We start from the raw sequence: 24,886 nt of genomic DNA, 5'->3' as shown, positions 1-24,886 counted from the left end.
ATGAGAAGGATCAGAGAATGGTGTGTGGTATAGGGATATGAAAAATCTCAAGTGAGAGATAAAGAGGATGAGATAAGAAAGTTAATTTGCAAATGACAGAAGAAAAATTCAAAGAGAGACAGACAGATGGACAGACAGACAAGAAGGTGCAGAGGCTAGTGATTAAAGAACGGGATAACTTACCAGCATTTGTTACAATCTCCAAAAGAGTTCCATTGTTGTGAATGTTCACAGAAAAGTTGAGCATATCTGGATCAAAGAGAACAGTAGTATGTTGAAAAGTCTAACAGCTAGTTACATATAAAATGTATCAGTTATAAACTGAAAAACAGAATCTCCTGAAATTACTGGCCTCGTGACAATATTGGAAATAATATATTTTCTGCAATAAACATGACATTTTTACATCTTATTGACAAACATGAGATGTTAAATTTCTGAGATGTCAACTGGCTGTGTTCCAAAAAAGGAGCCTGTAAGTTAGTCAGGAGCAGCCTGCATCCAGTGGGACTTTCTGAATGGCATGCCTAAATGAAAAATTACTTGAATTTTTATAGTAATGTAGCCAACCTGATGATGAGCCATGTTTCATGCAGCCCACTTTTTGACAAAGATTGCCCATGCCTGGCCCTAAGCAGTCAATCAACCTACTAGGAATAGCAATCAAATTCTCTCAGATCACATGCAAAAGAAAAAAAATACACTCCTAGATATCATAAAAGGTAGGAACACCTTTGGCCATATGTGTATTTGATCGGGACTAACCTGGGGCTAAGTAAAATCAATTGGACATATCTGTGAAACTCATCCCACCAAATGTATTAAAACTCAAGTCTTTTAGATATCAATTCTCAACATATCAGCTTCACTGTTTTAACACCTATTTTTACACATGTATAGATCAGATGAAACTCAATTCGGGCAGATTTTCTACAACCAGATACTCTTCTTGCTGCCAACCTTCTTCTGTATCCAAGTAAGGTAATATTTTTCCCTACTCTAAACATGTTCTTACAGAAGATTGCAAAGAAACAACATTGCTTAGATGATAGTAATGTTTGTCTACAATTAGTGCCAAATGTCAAGACAAAGACACACACACACACATGCACACACACAAACATGACAGATTTTGTTTCAATTTGCATCTCCCAAATCCCATCACAAGGCTTTGGTTAGCCAGGGGCTAGAGAGAAAGACATTTGTCCAAAGTGCTACACAGTAAGATGGAACACAAAATCACTTGGTTGTGAAGCAAATTTAACCATTAATCCATGCCTGCATCTGTAACTATGCCTGTGCCAAAGCCACACCCAATATATTAAAAATTAAATATATCACAGGCCTGTGTGGATAAGGTCACTTTTCAACTTCATGGTTTTAGGTTCAGTTCCACAGCAAGGCATCTTGGGCAAGTGTCTGCAACAATCCCAGGTCAATCAAATCTTTATGAGTGGATCTGGTAAACCAAAACTTAAAGAAGCCCACTAGTATTTCATGCAAGCAAGATTGCTTGTTTCCAGTATTCCACAAAAAGTATGACTAGCCATGGGAAAATATTACCCTGCCTTGAAACAAGCGAGGGCTAGCAAAAGAATGGGCATCTGGCTGTAGAAAACCTGTCTCAATAAATTCCACCTAACCCATACCCATGTGAACATAGAAAAGTGGATGTTAAATGATAATGAGTTCTTTTACATCTTAACCATTATTTGCAAAGACCAGTTGAGGAAAGTGAAATCGAAGTCGGAATCAAACTCGATTGCGAAAACCTGTCGAGGCATGTGAAATTGAAATCAAACTCGGTGACTGGCATCCATTGCTAGTGGAGCGCTAAGAGTACCATACGAGTGAGATCGTTGCCAGAGCAACAAGCTGGCCTTCGTGCCGATGGCACATTAAATAAACCATTCGAGCGTGATCGTTACCTGTGTCACCTTACTAGCACTTCTGCTGGTGGCACATGAAAAAAAAACATTTGAGCGAGGTCATCGCCAGTGCCGCTGGACTGGCTCCTGTGCAGGTGACACATAAAAAGCACCATTTGAGTGTGGCCGTTGCCAGTACCACCAAACTGGCCCTCGTGCCAGTGGCACATAAAAGTACCCACTACACTCTCAGAATGGTTGGTGTTAGGAAGGGCATCCAGCTGTAGAAACTCTGCCAGATCAGACTGGAATCTGGTTCGCCAGACCTCAGTCAAATCGTCCAACCCATGCTAGCATTGAAAGCGGACGTTAAATGATGATGATGATGTATTAAGATATCTCAAAAAACTTAAAATATTAACAATCCAACATCTTTCTTAATTATGTTGTTATTCCTATAATCTTCAATACAGAAAAACTCCCTTTCTCATAAAGCTGTAAGAAAATGAATAAAAACAATAAAAAGAACAGAAAAAAATAACATTTAAAAACAAAAATTAACATTTAAAAAATTAAGAGTCAGTCGTAGTTGTTACGGAAAAGAAATTACAAGATGGGACAATCTACCTGCGTAACTTAATCGAGCAAATTTCCGTTCTTCTCGGTAACTAGCCAATAGCTCACACTGATCTAGTTGGCCTTTCTCACTTGTATCAATACAGGCCCTGAAATTGAAGAGAATATATTTTGAACTGAAACAAAAGCCATGCTACATCTTGGCAAGAAAAGGCTCAGGAAACACTACAAAGGGTTAACCACAGGACATCCTCCATCACCATCACGCTTAAGAGAAGTGCAGCTGCTTCAACTTTGTTTTAATGTCTCCTTTTCCATGCTTGCAGGTGTCAGCTGGAGTTTATTGAGGCAGATTACCTATAGTTAGATGCCTTTCCTGTTGCCAGCCTTTTACTGGTTTCCAAGCAAGGTAATCTTTCCCCATGACAAGACATGTTTTCTTTGGAAGACTAGAAATGAACAATATCACTTGTAAGATGGTGATCCCCGTATACAACCATCACGTGATGTCAAGACAAAGATATGCAGAAACACACACACAAATTTCATTTGATCCATTTAAGCATGGACAAGTGGACATTAACACATTAACTGCCACATGTACCGTTGGTAGCTCATTGCAAACCTCACACAACCACCATATGCACCACCAGAGAAACATTTTCATAATTTGAGAAAATATTTTATTCTGTATCTTTGACTGGCTTTTGAGGATATTCAAATAAAAGGCACCCACTACACTCACGGAGTGGTTGGCGTTAGGAAGGGCATCCAGCTGTAGAAACATTGCCAGATAAGACTGGAGCCTGGTGCAGCCTTCTGGCTTCCCAGATCCCCGGCCGAACCGTCCAACCCATGCTAGCATGGAGAACGGACGTTAAACGATGATGATGAAAGTGAAATATCAAAGTTCAATTATGAAATATTGTAAAAATGCAAAACAAATTATATTTCCTTGTAATTAAAAAGTATGTAATGTGACTATATAAAATACGCAACATCACCATTAAGTTCCAGTAACAGGCCATGGTGATTAACATGTTTAATGATGATAATTAGAATGTGTTGGCTAGTTCTGTTAATGTAAGCACACAATACTATGCTCACTGTGCATCACGTAAGCTCACAATAACTGAACACGCTATAGCTACATCAGTCACAACATATGAGATCAAGATGTCAACCTAACAACCATACTATCATAAGATCAAATTTTACTAAAACTTATTTACATTATTTACTTTTTACGGATATTTGTCCTCATCTTGTTAGTTGTTAACACAACGTTTCGGCTGATATACCCTCCAGCCTTCATCAGGTGTCTTGGGGAAATTTCGAACTAGGGTTCTATTTCCTAAGGTATTTTTCGATGTTATTATTATTATTATTATTATTCAGGTCACTGCCTGGAATTGAACTCAGAATCTTGGGGTTAGTAGCCCACGCTCTTAATCGATATGCTATATGCCCGCCCTTAGGTATATGGCATAGTGGATAAGACACCTGATGAAGGCTGGAGAGTATATCAGCTGAAACGGTGTGTTAACAACAAGATGAGGACAAATATCTGTCAAATGTAAATAATGTACATAATTCCTCATCTCTTAAATATGGAACTGTATTTACTAAAGCTATTGTGTTGTGATTCTTGGTAATGTAAGTACCCTTACTTTAATTGCCAAACTACCAACAGATTTCTATCCATTCCAATGATCAGCAGTAATAAAAACACCCAATTTCAAAAACATATTTCATCCAATGATATGCAATTACCCTAATTTTGAAAACTCACCCACCCATTAAAATAAATGTAAAACAATAAAACAAGAAACTTTTAAGGACCAAAACCTTAACTTAGATTTTACAGGATTAAGCAGACAAAAGTGACACAGTACCAATTCCACTTGCCCTCTTATAATTTCTAATAAAAGAAATGCTCACAGAAATATCTCCTTCAGTACAATGATTAACACAAGTTACTATTATCATCAACATTAAGATTTTTATTAATTGGTGAGAAAATATATTTACCTCCACGTCTCTCCATCATGGAATACAACACAATCAAAAACAGGACCACAGTCATTGTGTTTTTTGTCTAAATTGTTTAAAATCTCAATCTGGTTAGTCAAGTCTTCACGGACATTTAACTCATCCTAAAATGAATTTTAAAGATAAAATAGAATAACAAACCAATTTTCACAATTAGAATACTCACAAGCACTTAGCTTTCTGGTACAAAAATAATATATATAACACTAGACATGACAATAGCAATACTGCCTTTACATTTTAAATTCAGCTCAATACTAGTTGCTTGACCTTCACCAGTCAAGCATGTCCCTTAGTGACTGACAATATGTGCATCTCTGATCACAAGCAGGAGCATTATAGCCACATGTTGAGAGGAATTCTTCAGGGTTTGAATAATTCTTCTCCGGAAACATGGGTGGTTTGTTCACCATCCTTAAACAATCCTTATTCAGGGACCTTTTGAGCAGGATGGGCTACTCAACCTGAAGAAAATTCTAACTGTGCCCCACCTATAAGGTGATGTGCTGTTTATTTTGATATGAGATCATCATGTCGCATACATATGGTTGTGATGCATGTGCCTGGTGTACTCTTGTCAGATGGGTGGTCATGATGGGAATATTGGGCTTCATATATTTGTACTCCACTGTCACTTTGATGTCATGCATTGCTCTCTCACTCAATAATAATAATAACAATAATGGCACGATAACATGGCTAAATTCATTCACTGGAGGCTATGTGAAAAGTACAGCCTGGACAGAACATGGAAATGGTACGAACATGAAACAGAAGGAATCACCGAGAACAAGGAATATAAGATATTGTGGGATTTTATCATCCAGTGTGACTCCATAGTCGATGCTCAGATATTGTTGTGGTAGATAAAGGATAAAAGGAAACCATGATTAGAGCAGATTGAGTGACCATGTATAGGTTCCCTTGTTGGCTTGTGGCTAGTGAATAATACCTGGGGATGCACACACAAGAGACAAAGTGCGAGAAAAAATTATAAAGTACAGACTATTAAAAGACGAAATTGCAAGAATGTGGACTATAGGGAGAGTGTCTGTCATTCCTGTAGTTGTAGGGGCACTCAGAGCACAAACAACCAAGTTCAAGAAATATATCAGAGAAATCGGAATTTGCATGAGAGCAGAGCAAGCCCAAATAATTGCTTTGCTGGGGACAGCTGAGATTTTGATATTGGTACTTGAATGTTGAATATCTCCCACAATAATTAACAACCAAGCATCAAAGCTTAAAATGGGCAGAAGAGACCCTCTGACAGCAGGCTGCTGTTCACTCTCTCAGAATCTACCAGAGCAAACAAGAACGAGTGCTCTGAGAAATAAAACAATAATAATAATAACAATATTCCTTTCTACTAAAGGCACAAGGCCTGGATTTTTGTGGGGAGGGGGAAAATTGATCACATTGACCCCAGTACTTGACTAGCACTTGATTTATCCATCCCAAAAAGATGAAAGGCAAAGTCAAACTTGGCAGAATTTGAACTCAGAACATAGCAATGGGCGAAATACTGCTCAGCATTTTGCCCGGCATGCTAATGAATCTGCCAGCTCACTGCCTTAATAATAATAATAATAATAATAATAATAAATGCCCTGATGCAGTACTAGGCAGTGGCTCTCATGGTTTCTGATCTTAACTGATTGGAAGTGTTATTATGTACATTGTTTTGTCTTGGTATAAAAGATGGGCTACAGCAAATATTCTGCTCAATAACTATTTCTTTACTGCCCACAAGGGGCTACACACAGAGGGGACAAACAAGGACAGACAAACGGATTAAGTCGATTACATCGACCCCAGTGCGTAACTGGTACTTAATTTATCGACCCCGAAAGGATGAAAGGCAAAGTCGACCTCGGCGGAAATTGAACTCAGAACGTAACGGGAATCTGCTCAATACCACAGATTTGTTTGTCAGTTGTTTGACCGTAACCTGTTGACCATGTCTCTTAGTGGCTGACGATATGTGCATCTCTGATCACGAGTAGAAGTAGTGGGGGAGCATCATAGCCATGTATTGAAAGGAATTCTTGGAGGTTTGGATAATTTACCTTTGGAAACATGGGTGGTTCGTTCAACATCCTTAAACATTCCTTATTCAGAGACCTTTTGAGTGGGATGGATTACTCAACAAGAAAATTCTAACTGTACCCCACCTGCAAGGTCATGTGCTGTTTATCTTGATATGAGATCACCATGTCGTGCAGATGTGGTTGTGATGCATGTGCCTGGTGTACCCTTATCAGACGGGTAGTCATGATGGGTAACTGGGCTTCGTATCTTTTGCCACAGTGTCACTTTGATGGCATGCACTGCTCTCTAACTCAATAATAATAATAATAGTAATCCTTTCTACTAGTAGCACAAGGCCTCAAATTTGGGGGAAGGGATTAAGTCAATTACACTGACCCAGTGCATAACTGGTACTTACTTAATCGACCCCGAAAGGATGAAAGGCAGTCAAGCTTGGCAGAATTTGAACTCAGAGCGTGAAGATGGAAGAAATATCACAAAGCCTTTTGTGTGCTAACAATTCTGCCAGCTCACTGCCTTCATAACAATAATAACAATAACAACAATAATAACAATAATAATAAAAACTTCAGACAAAAATCATGCCTCCTCATTGATATGACTGTCCCAATTGATATAAACGTATCTGTCAAGACCTACCAAAAACTGAGGAAGTATAAAGATCTTGAAATAGAAATTGGTAAAATGTGGAACCTGAAGACTAAAACAATACCTGTTGTCATAGGTGCCCAGGGAATGATAGCAAAAGGGGCTGATTGCTACCTAGCTCAGATACCAGGAAACCCAAAAGATAGTGCTCATGGGAACTGCTCATATCCTACGCAAAATACTTTCTATGTAATCTCAAGTTTTAAAACAAACATGATTTTCTTATGGTATCTTTAACATTCACTAGTACAACACTAAGTACAAAACCAAATATATGGCACCCTAGGCATAACACCAACATGAACTTCCAACTTGTTGTCTCTTGAGTTCTCTGGGTGAGACTTGGAGCCAACTTGTAAAGCAAAAGTCAAACATATAATAATAATAACAATAATAATAATGGAAGTTGTTTTACTCCAAAGTAAATTTCTAAATTTCTTACTGGGTTAGGATATGGATGTAAAGCATCAAACTCTTCAAGTTTACGTGTCACTTCAGCCAAAGCTAACCGATGAGGTGGACTCCAAAGACGATCTGTACGTTCCTTGCTGATTCGCTCTTTAAGAGTTTTAGGATAGAGATCATAAGCATTCTTAATTCCAATATAGTACTGTCCTGTTGGATTATTCCAAGATTCAGGAATCTGAAACACAAAGAAAAAAAAAAAATTTAAACATATAATTCTTTTCTTTTTTTTTTTTTGTTTACCATTCTTTATAATGGATACATCAATCAGTGACAAGAATCAAAGAAATTAAAGGCAACCAAAAATGATTCAGAAAGATTTATTGGACACCACTCTTGGAATTAATTAGTTAAGGTATTTGAGAACAAACAATATACTTTGAGGGCACAGACACGGCTGTATGGTTAGGTGCAAGGCATGGTTGAATAGTTGAGAAGTCCACTTTGTTCTGAGTTCATTCCCACTGCGTATCTTCTACTATAGCCCCAGGCCAACCAATGCCTTGTCAATGGAGTTGATAGACAGAACTTATACAGAAGCCTGTCATGTGGAATAAGAAAACCTTTATTTGAAAGACAAGGGTCAACATTGGAAAGGGCATCCAGCTGCAAAACAATGCCTCAATAACATATTCATCTAACCCATGCTAGCATGGAAAAAGGGCAAGAGAATGAATGAATGACTATGATGTGATGTGATGCATCTAGTGAAGTTAGTGTTTGCAAACCTCTTGCTTTTGATGACCAGCTGATATCTGAGAATAGGTAGTAGCCTAGTCTTCCAATTTCCCCAGCCAGTGCACAGTCTTTCTTTTACCAACACTCAGGCAAAACCTCCCCATGGCTGCACCTGTTAAATAAGAGCCTTGAAACCTCAGTTTCACTTGGTGTGAAATCTCAAAGCAGCAGTGAGCCCCAATGGTATGCAAGTCAATCTGAGTGAATATGTGCTGATATTTATCAATCACTGCCAATAAGTCCAGGAAGATAAAAGCCGTGAGAGCACTCACTGAGAGAACAACTGCGGAAATTTTGGGTAATTTCTAAAAGACTGGATTTCTGGCAGCCTCTTGTAACAGCAATGAGGTACCCGTTGTCATCTTGGGTCAGGGCCTACCACTTTAGTGATAAAGGGAAAAGCTGCAATCCTATTCCCACCACCATGCTACTATAAAGCTTTATTGCACAGGTATCTTCTTCTGCAATGTAGATCACGGATCTCTCACAAGTCTGAGAGTGATGAAAAGTCTGAAAATGGGAACAAGTTTAAATATGCGAGAAGCCGCCAATCAGAACTGTACACATCAGTGGGCAGGGCAGTGACCAGTGACAGATGGGATTAAGTGGAAGCAGCCTCTGACATATCTCTGAGTGACTAAGCTACCCTATCCAGGGACCACAGTGTTCATGTTAATTGGGGAAGGCCTAGAAAAAAGGTGACCTAAAAATTAACCTCTCAGCTCAATTCCTGGACAGGAAACAACCATGCCTGCTAGGAATGGCAAGTTTTCCTTTTCAGGAATAGTGGTCATAAAACTACAAATATTATACTACTCAGGCTTATCATATGGAATATACCAACATTGCTTGATGCTGGCAACTCAACAAGCTTTCCTGGGTGTTGAACAGCTCCAACAGTCAGAGATCTAAGGAGCTACAGTACAGAAATTGCTGCACTCTATGAAATCAGGTTACTTGGATAGGATTCTCTTGAAGAGGTTGATGAGAGAAGAGCAAACATCACCATGGCATTGTCTTTACTGTGGAGGAAAAGGCTGCCATTTAAACTGACTGATACATTGACTGGCATTAATGGGCAGCAATGTAACTTCATGTTTTCCTTGCAAAGAGCCATTGTCATGTTACCAAGTAGCTAAGTACCAATTTTACCATTTGATAGTCAGAACAAAGACCTTTTCTATCAGAGATGAGATCAGGCACTAACAAAAATATCACAAGACTGTCATCCAAATGAGTGATTTTAATGTAAGAATAGGGAGTAGATAGAAAAAAATAACTAGGGGAGAGTCATATGAAACCATGACATCGGGAAAAATAACAGCAATAGCATAAAACCTCTTTTCTACGAGTAGATCAGGACATAAACATAGATCCTCCAAAACACTGGCATCTAACTACCTCATGATCCAGCAAGTAGACCTGAAGGGTATTCTAATCAGCCATACATTGAGAAAAGATGAGTGTTAGCTGGATCATCACAGAATATTGATTTCAAATTTTAGCACAAGGCCAGCAATTTCGGTGGAGAGGATAAGTCAATTACATCGAACCCAGAATTCAACTGGTTTTATAGACGCTGAAAGGCAAAGTCAACCTCGGTGGTTTTTGAACTGAAAACATAAAGGCAGACAAAATGCCACTAAGCTTTTCACTCAGCATGCTAACAATTCTGCCAGCTCACTGCTGGATTGTTATATAATATTGAAATCAACTACTACAACTTTAAGAATCTTGATAACTGTAAGAATTTCTATCACTCTCTAGCTGCCAAACCGGTAACTTCAGAAACTGATATGGATGATAAAAACTCGAGAACTTCTGATACATATAGAAAGGCATGACATGAATAATTTCTATAAGCCAATACAGACTCTTTGCAACCTGAGAATTGTTCCATGGCACCGAGCAAGTCATCAGACAACACTTCTCTGCTGAAAGACCCAGTCTACTGGAATGAAATACTGGGAGAAAACCTTCACAGCTAGTTTTTATTGTCATTTTGCCAGTATACGTGTAGTTTGTGTACAATTTTGAAGAGCATGACTTTGAATTAAATGAGTTATTAACAAATATAGCTGTCTATGAATGATATTACATTGATGAGAGAGAAAGAGATAGAGAAATAGAGGGAGAGAGAGATAGAGAGGGATAAATAAAATAGATATATAATAATAATATGAGGGAATATTATTCCAAATTTACAGGGAAAAATTCAATTTAGAAATACTAAATCAAATTTCACTAAATATAATATATATATATGTATAAATTAGAAAATAACACCTTTTATCAATTCAATAATGAAAAATTAAATTATACCATCTTGAAAAATTACATCTTATAGAAAGATTAAATATAAGATAAAACATATTTTACTATTATCATTTCTTAAATATAGCCACGAAACACGTGTCGTTATTCTACCAAATATATACGTTTTATTTATTATTTTGCACATTACTTAATGTTTTATCTTATATTTAATCTTTCTATAAGATGTAATTTTTCTAGATGGTATAATTTAATTTTTCATTATTGAATTGATAAAAGGCGGGGTTTTTTTTCTAATTTATATATAAAATAGATATATAGATACATATGCACACACATCAATACATGTCTGGATATGATGATTAAAGGGAAAAGCCCTTTCATGTGTATAGAATGCATAACTTTAACTGGATTTGAACCTTCTCCTCTATGCTCTACTTGTGGTAAAAATAAAAATGTGCTAGCTTCACATCAGGTGGAAGGCAAAACGAAAGTAAAATGACATGCCAGCTGAATGACACAAAAACGCAGTACAATATACCATTCGATTTCTAAGAATCACACATCCCCTATGAAAAATGTAAAACATTATCATATTTGAAGGTCAAATATGACAAATATACACACAATGTTATTTTAGTAGCATATATTCGTAAATACAAGGAACAGCTTTTCTTTCAAATGTGTTAAATTGAAGACACAAATGCAGTCACATTTAATGTTTATTTAATGTCTATTAATATGATTTTCCAACAAATTATATCTCTCCTACCCCTCTCCCTCAACACCACCACACATCCCACCATTTTCATTTACTGTGCCTGCCCCCACCTCTCTCTCTCTCTCTCTCTCTCTTCATCCACCCCTGCAATCTACCTGATAGCACATCAGCTGTTTACAGTATCATTGTCTCTATTCTGCCGCCCCACACCAGACATCAACAACTACTACTCCTCACTTCTGGTACCCCTGCCCTACTTATTCCTACCCACCCTGTACCTTGAAGGTTCTTTCCTAATAGTATATCACCAATTTCTAGCTCTCCACCACCATCTTCTCTTCTAAAAACACAAGTTGTCTTGTAGCTCCTCTTCAACAAGTATGGTGGGAGGGAAAGGGCTGGAGCCCTCCCCCCCCCCCTTATACTTTACCCCTCTCTAATCCTTATTCTCCTAGCATAAAGTTCCCCTTCTCCTCTCATGGCTCATAGTCTTGCATGTTGCATGGCAACCTCAGTAGTGCTAGTGGCATGAAATAAAAAAAAAAAAGGCATTCCATACACTCTGTGAAGTGGTTGGCATAAGGAAGGGCATCCACCTGTAGAAACCATGCCAAAGCAGACACAGGAGCAGCATGATGCAGTCCTTAGACCAGCGCTCTGCAACACATTCTGTTCAAAATTCGGTGACACACCTGAACTAAAAATATAACTAAAAGTATAGGGGAAAAAATATATTCAGGTTACACTACGGCACACCTAGCATCATCTCATGGCACACCAGTGTGCCGTGGCATACCAGTTGCAGAGCATTGCCTAAGACCTATGAGATCTTGCCAAAACCATCCAACACATGCCAGTATGGAACATGGACATAAACAATGATCATCATAATATATTTCCTTCTTAGTTCTTTAGTTTAAGATAATAACCATTCCAAGGTCTATTACTATCAGATCATTAAGAATGAAATGTCCGATTTTCTTAGGCACTAAGTTTGACAGCCATTAACTCCAATGTTTCTTCCTGGCAATTCTTTGTTTTAAAACATTGAAGAGTCACATCATCACTTTTCGAAATGCAACTTTCAGATAGGGACCATCGGACTCTTATGCAAATTGTTAGAAAGGATCACAAAAGTACAGCTCCCAAAATTACTGCAGAGCTTAATGACCACCTCGAGAACCCAGTTTCTACAAAAACTGTTTGCTAAGAGCTGCACAAAGCTGGATTTCACAGCAATCAGAAAACAACTACTTTCAAAAATAAACGTTGCAAAGCATTTAGAGTGGAGTAAAAACCTACAGAATTGGTCCCTAGAGCAGTGGAAGAATGTTATTTTGTCGGACGAGTCATCCGTTAGCTTATTTCCAACCACTGGCCGCGAGTATACGTGTGGAGACAGCCAAAAGAAGCATTTGACCCAGTCTGCCTTCTTCCAGATGTTAAACAAGAAGGGGGATCTGTGATGATCTGGGGTGGGGGGGGCTATTTCTTGGAAAACCCTTCATGGCAGAATTTATAGTCAAGACATTTTATCTGATCAAATTCATCCTATGGTTGCGGAACTGTTTCCAGAGGGAAACGCAATCTTTCAGGATGATGATGCATCAATTCACACAGCTAAAGTCGTTACTGAACGGCACAAGGAGCATTCTAGTAAGGTGAACGTCCTATCTGGCCACCACAGTCCCCAGATCTCAATATTATTGAACATTTATGGTGCATTTTAGAAAAACCAGTAAGGAGTCGATATCCTCCACCATCATCACTACAAGAACTGGGGACTGTTTTAGCTGAAGAATGAACAAAAATTCCTTTGGAAACAATTCAAACTTTGTACCAGGTCATACCTCATAGAATTCAAGCTGTAATTAGTACCAAAGGCGGTCCTACCCCTTATTAAAATAAATTTGCTTGAAATTTTAAGGTGTTTCCATTATTTTGTCCAACCCCTGTATGCATATGTATGTACATATATATATATATTTGTTTGTGTATGTTTATATGTAAATATATATATATATATATATATATATAATAATAATAATAATAAAAAAGGGTAAAATTAATTGATTAAGAAGTAATCAGTAATTTCACCAAGTAGAATTCGGCATGAAAAAGACCAAATATGGATTTATTTTAGTTATTTTTACTCTTTGCCTGCGTAGATTGTTTTCAAGTATTTTGGTTTTTCTGGGAGTCCCTTTTAAAGTAGAAGAAATAGCTAAGGTTTTTTGACTGCTATTTCTAAACTTTGGTATGTGGTGAAGCAAATCTTTGCCGAACCCTAATTATAAAGTATATATATATATATATACATACACACACACACACACACATATGTATACACATATATATATGCATGCAAATATTTATATATATATATATATATATATATTATATATATATATATAATATATATATATATAATCATCATCATCGTTTAACGTCCGTTCTCCATGCTAGCATGGGTTGGACAATATATACACATATATATATATGCATGCAAATATTTATATATATATACACACACACATATAAGTATACATATATTAGTGCATTATATACACACACATATACATGTATATACTAATAACTATAAACTAGTTTGTACACAACTAGACTCAACAACATTCTTTAGTATGCTCTCAATTTTTCATAAGGATAAACTATGTATATCTGAATTTGTAATCTGCTATTTCTTTCAAGTCTTCTGTAATAATAATAATTGTTTGTTATATACTTCTTGCATGGAAGAGAACAGTGATATGTAACTCATTTAATTTAATCAAATTAATTTTAATTATTCTACCATGTATTTAAAAGTTAATATCGCTGTTTGAAATGATCATATGCATGTATTAAAATTCTTTCAAATTTTAACGTCTTCTCCTCTCCATTTTTAATATATTTGTTGAGTTCTTATGGGATACCTTTCCATAAATTCTTATAACACACCAAATATATGTGTGTATATATATATATATATATATATATATATATATATATATAATATATATATATATATTATATATATATATGTAAATTTATATTTGTGTGCATATATATATATATATATATATATATGTGTGTGTGTGGGTGGGGAGCCACTCAGGCATACGTGGGCGATGCCAGGTCTGCCTGACTGGCTCTCGTGCTGGTGGCATATAAAAAGCACTATCCGAATGTGGCCGATGCCAGTACCCTATGACTGGCTCCCATGCTGGTGGCACATAAAGAGCACTATCTGAATGTGATCGCTGCCAGGCCCAACTGACTGGCTTCTGTGCCAGTGGCACGTAAAAAGCACCTACTACACTCTCGGAGTGGTTGGCATTAGGAAGGGCATCCAGCTGTAGAAACATTGCCAGATCTGTTTGGAGCCTGGTGCAGCTGTTGGCTCTTCAAACCTCAGGTAAACCGTCCCCAACCCATGCCAGCATGGAAAACAGATGTTAAATGATGATGATGATGGTTTCAGCCAGAAGTTGAGGCCATGCTGGTGCACAGCCTTTACTGCATCTGGGGACTTTTCCAGTATTGCTTCTGGTGACGTAGCAAGTTAGATGCTGCTGCTCTTCTTTGTGCCTCCTTCCGCGATGTTACTTCCTCCAGAATTGCAGATAAAAAAATGTCACAATATTTTTTGAAGACTTCCATGTCTATACCTAGCAGATCCTTGATGTTCTGTGGTAGGGCATTAAAAAGTTGTGGTCCCTTGCACCCCAAGCTATTACAGCATTAGGTTCGTATCCTCGATGGAGAAGATGGGACCTTTGGTACTGTGCCATGCTGTTCAGTTCAGAGATTGTTGTAGATTTCAATTCTGAAATTTGGAGCCAGACCCACCATTATTTTCAACACGTATAGCACTGTATATCTCTCACGTTTCCTCTCCAGGGAGTAGAGTCACAGTTCCCTCAATCTCTTCCGGTAGCTCCTGTGTTTTACTGAGTCTATCATCTTTGTGAAGTGACATTGGATCGCTTCTAGTTCCGCAATTAGTTTTTCAATCTGTGGGGACCACAGTTGGGAGCAGTAGTCCAGACAACTGAGGACAAAGGTTCTCCAAAGCAGAAGCTTTGTGTCTCTGTTCCTGGTCTTAAAGGATCTAAGGATCCAACCTGCCACCCGCCTGCATACTGTTGCCATCTGAGCAATGTGGACATGGAAAATTGCATCACTGCTCATGTGGATTCCCAGGTCATGCACTGACTAAATCTCTGATTACACTGCCTGCTGGTCCCATGTACTTCACCTGTAGTTTGTTTGTGGGCTGATAGCAGAGTGCTTGAAATTTTGCACCTTTGAACAGCATATTATCCTCATCAGCCCATTTATATGTTGTGTCCGGGTCATTCTGCAGTCTTAGGATGTCAGTAGGATCCTTGACCACCTGTGATACTTTTGTATCATTGGTGTAGCTGATGAGTGTGAGGGCATGTCCAAAAGAGCAACCACAAACAGTAGTGGACCCAGTACTGTCCCCGGGGGACTCCACTGAGGATTAGTGCCACTTCAGAGAGAGCATCATTTGCTGTGACAGCCTGACTTCTGCCCCTTAAGAAATCATGCAGCCACATACCAAGGTCACGAAATTTGTGACATATCACCCCATGCCTGACTTTGTCAAACACCTTGGCAAAGTTAAGATATATAACATCCACATTTGAATGGTTGAGCTGTAGTTTTAGTACCTAGTCGAAGTGTTGTAGTAGCTGTGTTAGGCAGCTCTGTCCAGGACAGAAATCATGTTGCACGTCTGTAAGCAAGTCATTTTCCTCTAGGAACATGGTCAGTCTTTTTCTGACAATGTGAGGTCAGAGAAATAGGACTGTAGTTTATAGCATCTACTCTGCTTCCTCCTTTGTGGACAGGGCAGGTTATTCCTTCTTTTAACATTTGAGGAAATGTACTGCATTCAAAGCAACTCTGGAAAAGCATTTGCAGTGGTTTTGCAAGAGCTCTCTTGCATCTTTTTAACAGAATTGCTGTGAGTCCATCAAGGCCTGTTGTAGAGTCTGGGTTTATCTCATCAATGGCTGACAATACATCCTCCTCTGTAAAGTTAATGTAATTGATAGTCACCTTTTTCTCTTGTAGGTAAGAGGTATTGAACTCATCAGGTCTGCTTATTTTCGGGCTTTCTAGTGGGGAGGTGAAAACACTTTGGAATTGTTTATTGAGTGCTTTACTTATTCTCCTGGGGTCTGCAGTCAGTGAGCCCTTTTCATCAAACAGTGACCCTATCCTGTATCACACTGAGGCAGACTCTTCTGTGAACTTGTAGAAAGCTTTAGGCTTTCTTTTTATATTTTCCACTGCCCTGGCTTCTCTGTTTACCCTTTCTTTTTCATGGGAGAGCCTGATTTTATTCTGAGTCTCTAAGAGTGCCATTTTGAGGCAGGGCTTTTTGTTGTCATTAGGCTCCTTATTTAAGCAATTCGAGACCTTTATCCTCCATCTCATTAGGTTTCTTCTGTCTCGGGGAATAATGTTCTTATGCGTGGTGGCTTTCTTCTCTGGGACAAACATAATGCATATGGCTCGCATTATAGACATGAATTCATTGAATTTCATGTCAGGGTCTTGCATGGACAGACTTTTAAACCAGTTTTGTTGGAGTATCACTTTGTTGTTGAACTCCCAGTCAGCCTTGTAGAAGTTCAGGTTGGCTAATGCTTGGCGTCCAGCAGTGTTGTATGATTCTTTAATTAGCTTTGGACCATATTTTGACACTTCTATCATGTTACGGTCTGAGTGGGTAGACGGTGATATGTTTATGCTGTGGATAAGGTCTATATTGTTTGTGAAGCAGAGATCCAGGATGTTGTTATTTCTGGTTGGGGAAAGTATGGTCTGCTCCATGAACATCATTTTCATGAGATCTACTAAAGATTCTACCTGCTTGCATTCCTTTCATGTCAGTCCTGAGGTTATGACACCTTTGGGCCATCTAATGTTGGGGAAGTTGAAGTCACCCATTAGAAGTACCTTAAGGCAGTGGTCTAGGTTTGTAAGTACTTCTTTTATCTTTGTAAGACATTCCTCAAACTTACCATCATAGTTTGAGGCATCGGGTGGGCAGTATAATGTGCATATTACCACGTTAAGTTGCTTTAGATGTACTATGAGTGTGTCGCAGACTGCATTCGAATGTGACAGCAGTGTCAATGCTGTAACATCTTCATGCATGTACATTGCAACTCCACCATGGCTTCTCTCTTTTCTGTCTGTATAGAACACAGTATACATTGGTACATGTATCTCTACAGACAGATGAGTCTCTCTGAGTGCAATGCATATAGCTTGATTGCATGCAGACAGTTCTCCCAGGTATGCAATTTTGCTTTTGCTGTTGTTTTGCAAACGGCCTCTGTTGTTCATCAGTAGAATTTGTGAGTATATATATTTATGTGTGTGTGTGTGTGTGTGTATACATATATACACACATGGCGGTGCCCCAGCATGGCCACAGCTCGTGAGCTGAAACTAGATAAAATTTTAAAAAATAAAATAAAATAAAAAAATAAAAATATATTTATACACACCATAAAAACCCATGTAATTTATGCACTTTTTTTCACAAAAATAAATATAAACTTTAGGGAGTGCATAAACTACACAAATAGATCATTTCCAGAATTTGTTTTGAAATTTTTGTTGTTGAAAAAAGATGTACAAAACGTAAACATTTGTACCGGAAGTTGACTCGTTTAATGTCAGAATATGTTTTTACAGAAAAAATAATGGCTTAAACACGCATAAAGAAGTTGACTTTTATTTATGTTGGATGGTATAATGCTTACTTTTTCTCTATAAATTTACCAAAACCATTAAATGTTTAACTAGTTTTTGAAGTCTAACATTCATGGTGGTAAACAGAGTCCAGGTCATATTTTACATTGCTTGGAGTTTCTACCTATCGCAATGGAGTGCATATTTAATTTCTCCTTCGCAGCAAATGAGTCATAAGTTCTGCCTATGCTGACAATAACAGTAATGATAAATTTCAAAGTTTGCATGACGTTTTATAAGTGTGAAACGGATTAAAATTTCAATACTCCATATCAAAGGTTTTGACAAGAAAAAGCAGAAAATCAGAGCTTTGAGATAAGAAGACACTTTCGACCAATCAGAATTCTGTTTACATACTCAATTTGATCGATCACCTTCCTCTGTCAGTTGAGTAACCTGTCATCCAAGCTGATGTTTATTGGTAATTAAACTTAATTTGCAACACCTGTGCGTATTTATCAGCCTCACTTTTGTTGGTAATTCTTAACTTTTCCTGTGACCGTGATTTGAGAAGACATACAGCAGTATGCTAAAGAATGGACATAATCTCCCATGGGCAAGTAATGTAAAATAAAGTTTATTATAAACAACACAAACACTTTGTAATTTAATAGCTTTCAATGTGGTACCTGTTACAGAGAAATTATTTTTATTTACTGAAACTTTAATAAAATCTAATAAGTGAAATTATGGTAAAAACAACTAAATTGGAAACCTTTTTTCTCTGGCAATATCAGCAATTCTGAAAACATTTAAGTGGGAATTTCACCTGAGTAGAAGTATAAATTATACAGATGCACAAATTACATGGGTTTTTAAGTGTGTGTGTGTGTGTGTCTATATATATTTGTGTAGACAGGCAGGCAGACAGATATTCTTTTCTTTTACTTGTTTGCGTCATTTGACTGTGGCCATGCCAGAGTACCGCCTTAAAGGGTTTTAGTCAAAGAAATCAACCCCAGGACTTATTCTTTGTAAGTCTACTACTTATTCTATTGGTCTCTTTTGCAGAACCAAAGTTACGGGGACATAAACACACCAGCATCTGTTATCAAGTGAAGGGGAGGGGGACAAACACAGACACACACATAAACACATTAATACAATACATATATACAATGGGCTTCTTTCAGTTTCTTATTTCTTTATTACCCACAAGGGACTAAACAGAGAGGGGACAAACAAGGACAGAGGGATTAAGTCGATTACATCGACCCCAGTGCAAAACTGGTACTTAATTTATCGACCCCGAAAGAATGAAAGGCAAAGTCGATCTCGACAGAATTTGAACTCAGAACGTAACCACAGATGAAATAGCACTAAGCATTTCGCCCAGCGTGCTAATGTTTCTGCCAGCTCACCGCCTCTTCTTTCAGTTTCTGTCTACCAAATCCACTCACAAGGCTTTGGTAGAAGATACTTGCCCAAGTTGCCATGCAGTGGAACTGAATCTGGAACCATGTGGTTGGGAAGCAAGCTTTTTCCCACACAGCCATACTTAAATATTTTTGAATGTCTTTAACACAAGTGTAGCTATTACCTCCAGGCAAAATATACTATTTAGGTGCTGTGAGGTTAATTATTGCAGTAGAATGCATTTGATTAACACAGTGCTATATTGAACATACGTGATCAACTATTCTGACACACAGACACTTTGTCATTATCCGCATAATTTAGTGGGAGAAAAAGTGAGAGACAAAAAAAATTAACAATGTCGGAAATACACGGAAGCAAAGAAATGAAAGCAGGATTATAAGTTTCAAATGAAAGTCAACAGTTTCTTAGAATTATTAGTCCTGAACAAGAAATAGGGGTAACTAACAACAAACATTAAGTAAACTGGTTTTACTGCTATAAGATTTTAGATAGCCTCCTACTAAATGAAAACCAGGTAAATAAAAGTATTAATAAAAATCTAATAGAACGAGAAAAAAACATGTTCATGTCATTATATCTAATCTATTAAGTATTGATTACTTTAAACTATCCTGTCAGCGTCAGGTGACCAGAGGATTAGTTGTCTAGAGAACACTAAACTAAGCTATCAACAACTAACTACATAGAATATTTTTGCTTTTTAAATTGACATAGCAAACCGCAATTGATATACAGGTGTGGCTGTGTAGTTAAGAAGCTTGCTACACAACTGTGTGGTTTTGGGTTCCATCCCACTGCACAGGACCTTGAGTAAGTATCTTATATTATAGCCCCAGGGTGACCAAAGCCCCATAAACAGAATGTGTGTGTGTGTGTGTGTACGCGTGCGTGTGCACTCTTTTCACGATATCATGTGATGGTTCTAAATGAGTATCATCACCATACAAGTAGGGTTGTTCATCTGCAGTCTTCTGTGAAAAATGTCTAACAATGGGAAAATAGCATCTTATTTGAAAACAAGGACTGGCAACAGGAAGGGCATACAGCCATAAAAAAAAAATCTGTCACAAAAATTTCCATTTGACCATGCAACAATCTGCCACAACAATCTGACCTCCATGCAAGCTTGGAAAAGTGAACATTAAACAATGATGATGATGAATAGTAAGGGTTGAATAGTTCAAACACTGTCACTATCTTTCCAAATCCTGCAACATTTGACATGGAATTTTGGTCCTTTAAAGTTGACCTAGCATTTTTGGCTGTAAATTTCAGTTTAGACAATTTCAACTTGTATGCCATAAAATATGATATGCAGCTTCAAATCTTGTTAATGGATTCACTCTTCGACTCTCTTTACTCTAATCCACTTAGTCAAACAGGGCCTACTCCTGTCTCAAAACCAGGAAGATGTTTCTAGGAGAGGTGGTTAGTTCTAAAAATGATTACTCTGGTAATCGGAATTATACCTCTCTCTCTCACTCAAATTATATACCTCACACTCTCTCTCTCACTCGCTCAAATTACACGTCTCCCTTCCTCGCTCAACTTATACGTCTCCCCTTCTCACTCAACTTATACGTCTCCCCTTCTCGCTCAACTTATACGTCTCCCCTTCTCGCTCAAATTATGCGTCTCCCCTTCTCGCTCAAATTATGCGTCTCCCCTTCTCGCTCAACTGATACGTCTCCCCTTCTCGCTCAACTGATACGTCTCCCCTTCTCGCTCAACTGATACGTCTCCCCTTCTCGCTCAACTGATACGTCTCCCCTTCTCGCTCAACTGATACGTCTCCCCTTCTCACTCAAATTATATGTCTCCCTTTCTTGCTTAAGTTCTCTCTCTCTTAAATTATATATCTCTCTCTCTCACTCAAATTATATATATATATATATCTCTCTCTCACTCAAGTTACATATTTCTCTCTCTCGCTCAAGTTATCTCTCTCTCTTGCTCAAGTCATATCTCTCGCTCTCTCTTGCACTCGCTCAAGTCATATCTCTCGCTCTCTCTTGCACTCGCTCAAGTCATATCTCTCGCTCTCTCTCCAGTCATATATCTCTCACTCACTCAAGTCATATATCTCTCACTCACTCAAGTCATATATCTCTCACTCACTCAAGTCATATATCTCTCACTCACTCAAGTCATATATCTCTCACTCACTCAAGTCATATATCTCTCACTCACTCAAGTCATATATCTCTCACTCACTCAGTCATATATCTCTCACTCACTCAAGTCATATATCTCTCACTCACTCAAGTCATATATCTCTCACTCACTCAAGTCTATATCTCTCTCTCACTCAAGTCATATATATCTCTCTCACTCAAGTTATATCCCTCTCTTTCATATATATATATATATATATATATATATATATATATATATATATAGGTTATAAAATGAGATAGGGGTTGAAAATTCAACCCACCATGGGATAATATATATCCAATATACTGCCAGATAGGTACCCAACAAGACTAATACATAGATGTTAAAAATTGTCAAACAATCAGTTCATCTATTGTATTATATGGGTAAAGGTAATAATATTACCGTAAATTAATACTACAAAATTAGAGAATGGAGAAACATACTTAAATCAATAAAACATCAACTATCAGATGATACCCAATCAATACTTTAATACACCATTACATATCAGTAAAGGCATTATACAAAATATACAGTAAGAGTAAATAGACAAAGAGATATAAGTAAAAAATTTCAAATATAATATGTAATTAAATCAAATCTGACAGCTGTTTCGGCAGTGAGGGCAGTCATACCTCATTTAACCTATAAGCCATAAAGGCAGGTATAAATGAGGCATTAACAAGGATGCCCCACGGCCTCTTCAGAGATTAAATTAAATTTGTTATAATTGTGAAAAATATTATTTAACCATATACATATAAATATAAAAATATAAAAATGTAAAATATAAAAACTTATACATCATAATGCTACACTTATATATATAATACTCATTGGTACAATAATGGAAGGTAAACAGAACAAAATAAAACAAAATATATATCAGTGTATATATTAATATTAATAAGCACCGATATTATACATATTGGTTAATAGTTTTTTTAAAAAAACTAACACATAGGGAGATGAAAAATAATAATTAAAACCATGGTTCAGTTCATAAAATTATAAAGCTATAAAAGTTAATAAAATTACTATTAATATTAATAATAATAATAATAATATAATAATAATAATAATAATAGATACAGTTATGTTTGCACCAAGTCCATCCTATCAAGATTCGATCTGCCGAAACAACTGTCAGATTTAATTACATATTATATTTGAAATTTTTTACTTATATCTCTTTGTCTATTTACTCTTACTGTATATTTTGTATAATGCCTTTACTGATATGTAATGGTGTATTAAAGTATTGATTGGGTATCATCTGATAGTTGATGTTTTATTGATTTAAGTATGTTTCTCCATTCTCTAATTTTGTAATATATATATATATATATATATATATATATATATATATATATATATATATATATATATATATATATACATATACATATACATATATATATATATATCCCTCACTCTCACTCAAATTATATATCCCTCTCTCTCACTCAAATTATATATCCCTCATTCTCACTCAAATTATATATCCCTCTCACTCTCTCTCAAATTATATATCCCTCATTCTCACTCAAATTATATATCCCTCTCACTCTCTCTCAAATTATATATCTCTCTCTCACTCAATTTACATATATCTCTTCTCACTCAAGTTACATATTTCTCTCTCTCGTTCAAGTTATCTCTCTCTCTCTTGCTCAAGCCATATCTCTCTCTCTCTCTCTCTCTCTCTCTCTCACACACAAGTCATATCTCTCTCTCACTCAAGTTATATATCTCTCTCTCACTCAAGTTATATCCCTCTGTTTCATATATATATATCCCTCACTCTCACTCAAATTATATATCCCTCATTCTCACTCAAATTATATATCCCTCTCACTCTCTCTCAAATTATATATCCCTCTCACTCTCTCTCAAATTATATATCTCTCTCTCTCACTCAAATTATATATATATCTCTCTCTCTCACTCAAATTATATATATATATCTCTCTCTCTCACTCAAATTATATATATATATATCTCTCACTCAAATTATATATATATATCACTCTCACTCAAATTATATATATATATCACTCATTCAAATTATATATATATATCACTCATTCAAATTATATATATATATCACTCATTCAAATTATATATATATATCACTCATTCAAATTATATATATATATCACTCATTCAAATTATATATATATATCACTCATTCAAATTATATATATATATCACTCATTCAAATTATATATATATATATATATATATCTTTCACTCAAATTATATATCTCCATCTCATTCAAATTATATATATCTCTCTCTCACTCAAATTATCTCCCTCTCTCTCTCTGATTATTTATATATATATATATATATATATATATATATATTAGAGTCTGGTGCTGCCATCTGGTTCGCCAGACCTCGGTCAAATCGTCCAACCCATGCTAGCATGGAAAGCGGACGTTAAACAATGATGATGATGATGATATATATCTCACTCAGATTATATCTTTCTCTCAATGTTTGAATATTTACACCATATATAACACTGACCTGTATGCCAGAATTGTAAACCCATTACTACAGCAACAAAATGCTTTATATATCATCAGAGAAATTGTTTGAGAAACAGATGTTTTTCTTAATGTTGTGACTTAAGCTCTGAAGTAAGAACAATAATAACTGCAGGTTGGTGATCCAAGACATGTGCAAAGATTTTTAATTCTTCGACACTATTTAGATTTAAAACAAAAACATTTTGTTGATGACGCCAACAAATACAGTAATCGAATGATATCAGAAATTATAAGCACCAATTTGAGACAGAAAAGATCAGCCTTACTGCTAATGCTAAGTGACTGACAATTTATTTTATGAAGATGAAAGAGGGAGAGAGAGGGGAATTGTATGGAGACAGTGAAGCATGCACAAGAAAGAGAGTGTAAGAGAGCAAATGAAGGAAAACTGAATGAGAGGATGAAAGAGAGGTATGAGAATGAGAAAGATAATGGACCGAGAGAGAGAGATGTGAGAGAGTGAGAAAGGAAAACGCAAGTGAGAGATTACATGAGATAACGTAATTGAAAGAAGTGAGATGGAAAGATAATGTGAGATATATATATATATATAGTGTGAGTGAGAGAGAGATAATTTGACTGAGTGAGAGAGATAT

General features: G+C 36.7%; 1 protein-coding gene across 1 annotated transcript in view; it reads right to left on the bottom strand.

The window, feature by feature from the left end:
• Positions 1-24,886, bottom strand: part of LOC115216390 (tripeptidyl-peptidase 2) — a 101,881-nt gene that overhangs the window by 62,012 nt on the left and 14,983 nt on the right. The window contains exons 3-6 of the mRNA XM_029785686.2: positions 7,639-7,839; positions 4,476-4,600; positions 2,496-2,593; positions 184-249 (exon numbers count right to left, since the gene is read on the bottom strand). Of these exons, the coding sequence (XP_029641546.1) occupies positions 184-249; positions 2,496-2,593; positions 4,476-4,600; positions 7,639-7,839 (490 nt within the window). The remainder of the gene's footprint in view (positions 1-183; positions 250-2,495; positions 2,594-4,475; positions 4,601-7,638; positions 7,840-24,886) is intronic.

This window comes from Octopus sinensis, linkage group LG10 (assembly GCF_006345805.1).
Source record: "Octopus sinensis linkage group LG10, ASM634580v1, whole genome shotgun sequence".
NCBI lineage: Eukaryota > Metazoa > Mollusca > Cephalopoda > Octopoda > Octopodidae > Octopus > Octopus sinensis.
This window is presented reverse-complemented; position numbering and strand designations above follow the sequence as displayed.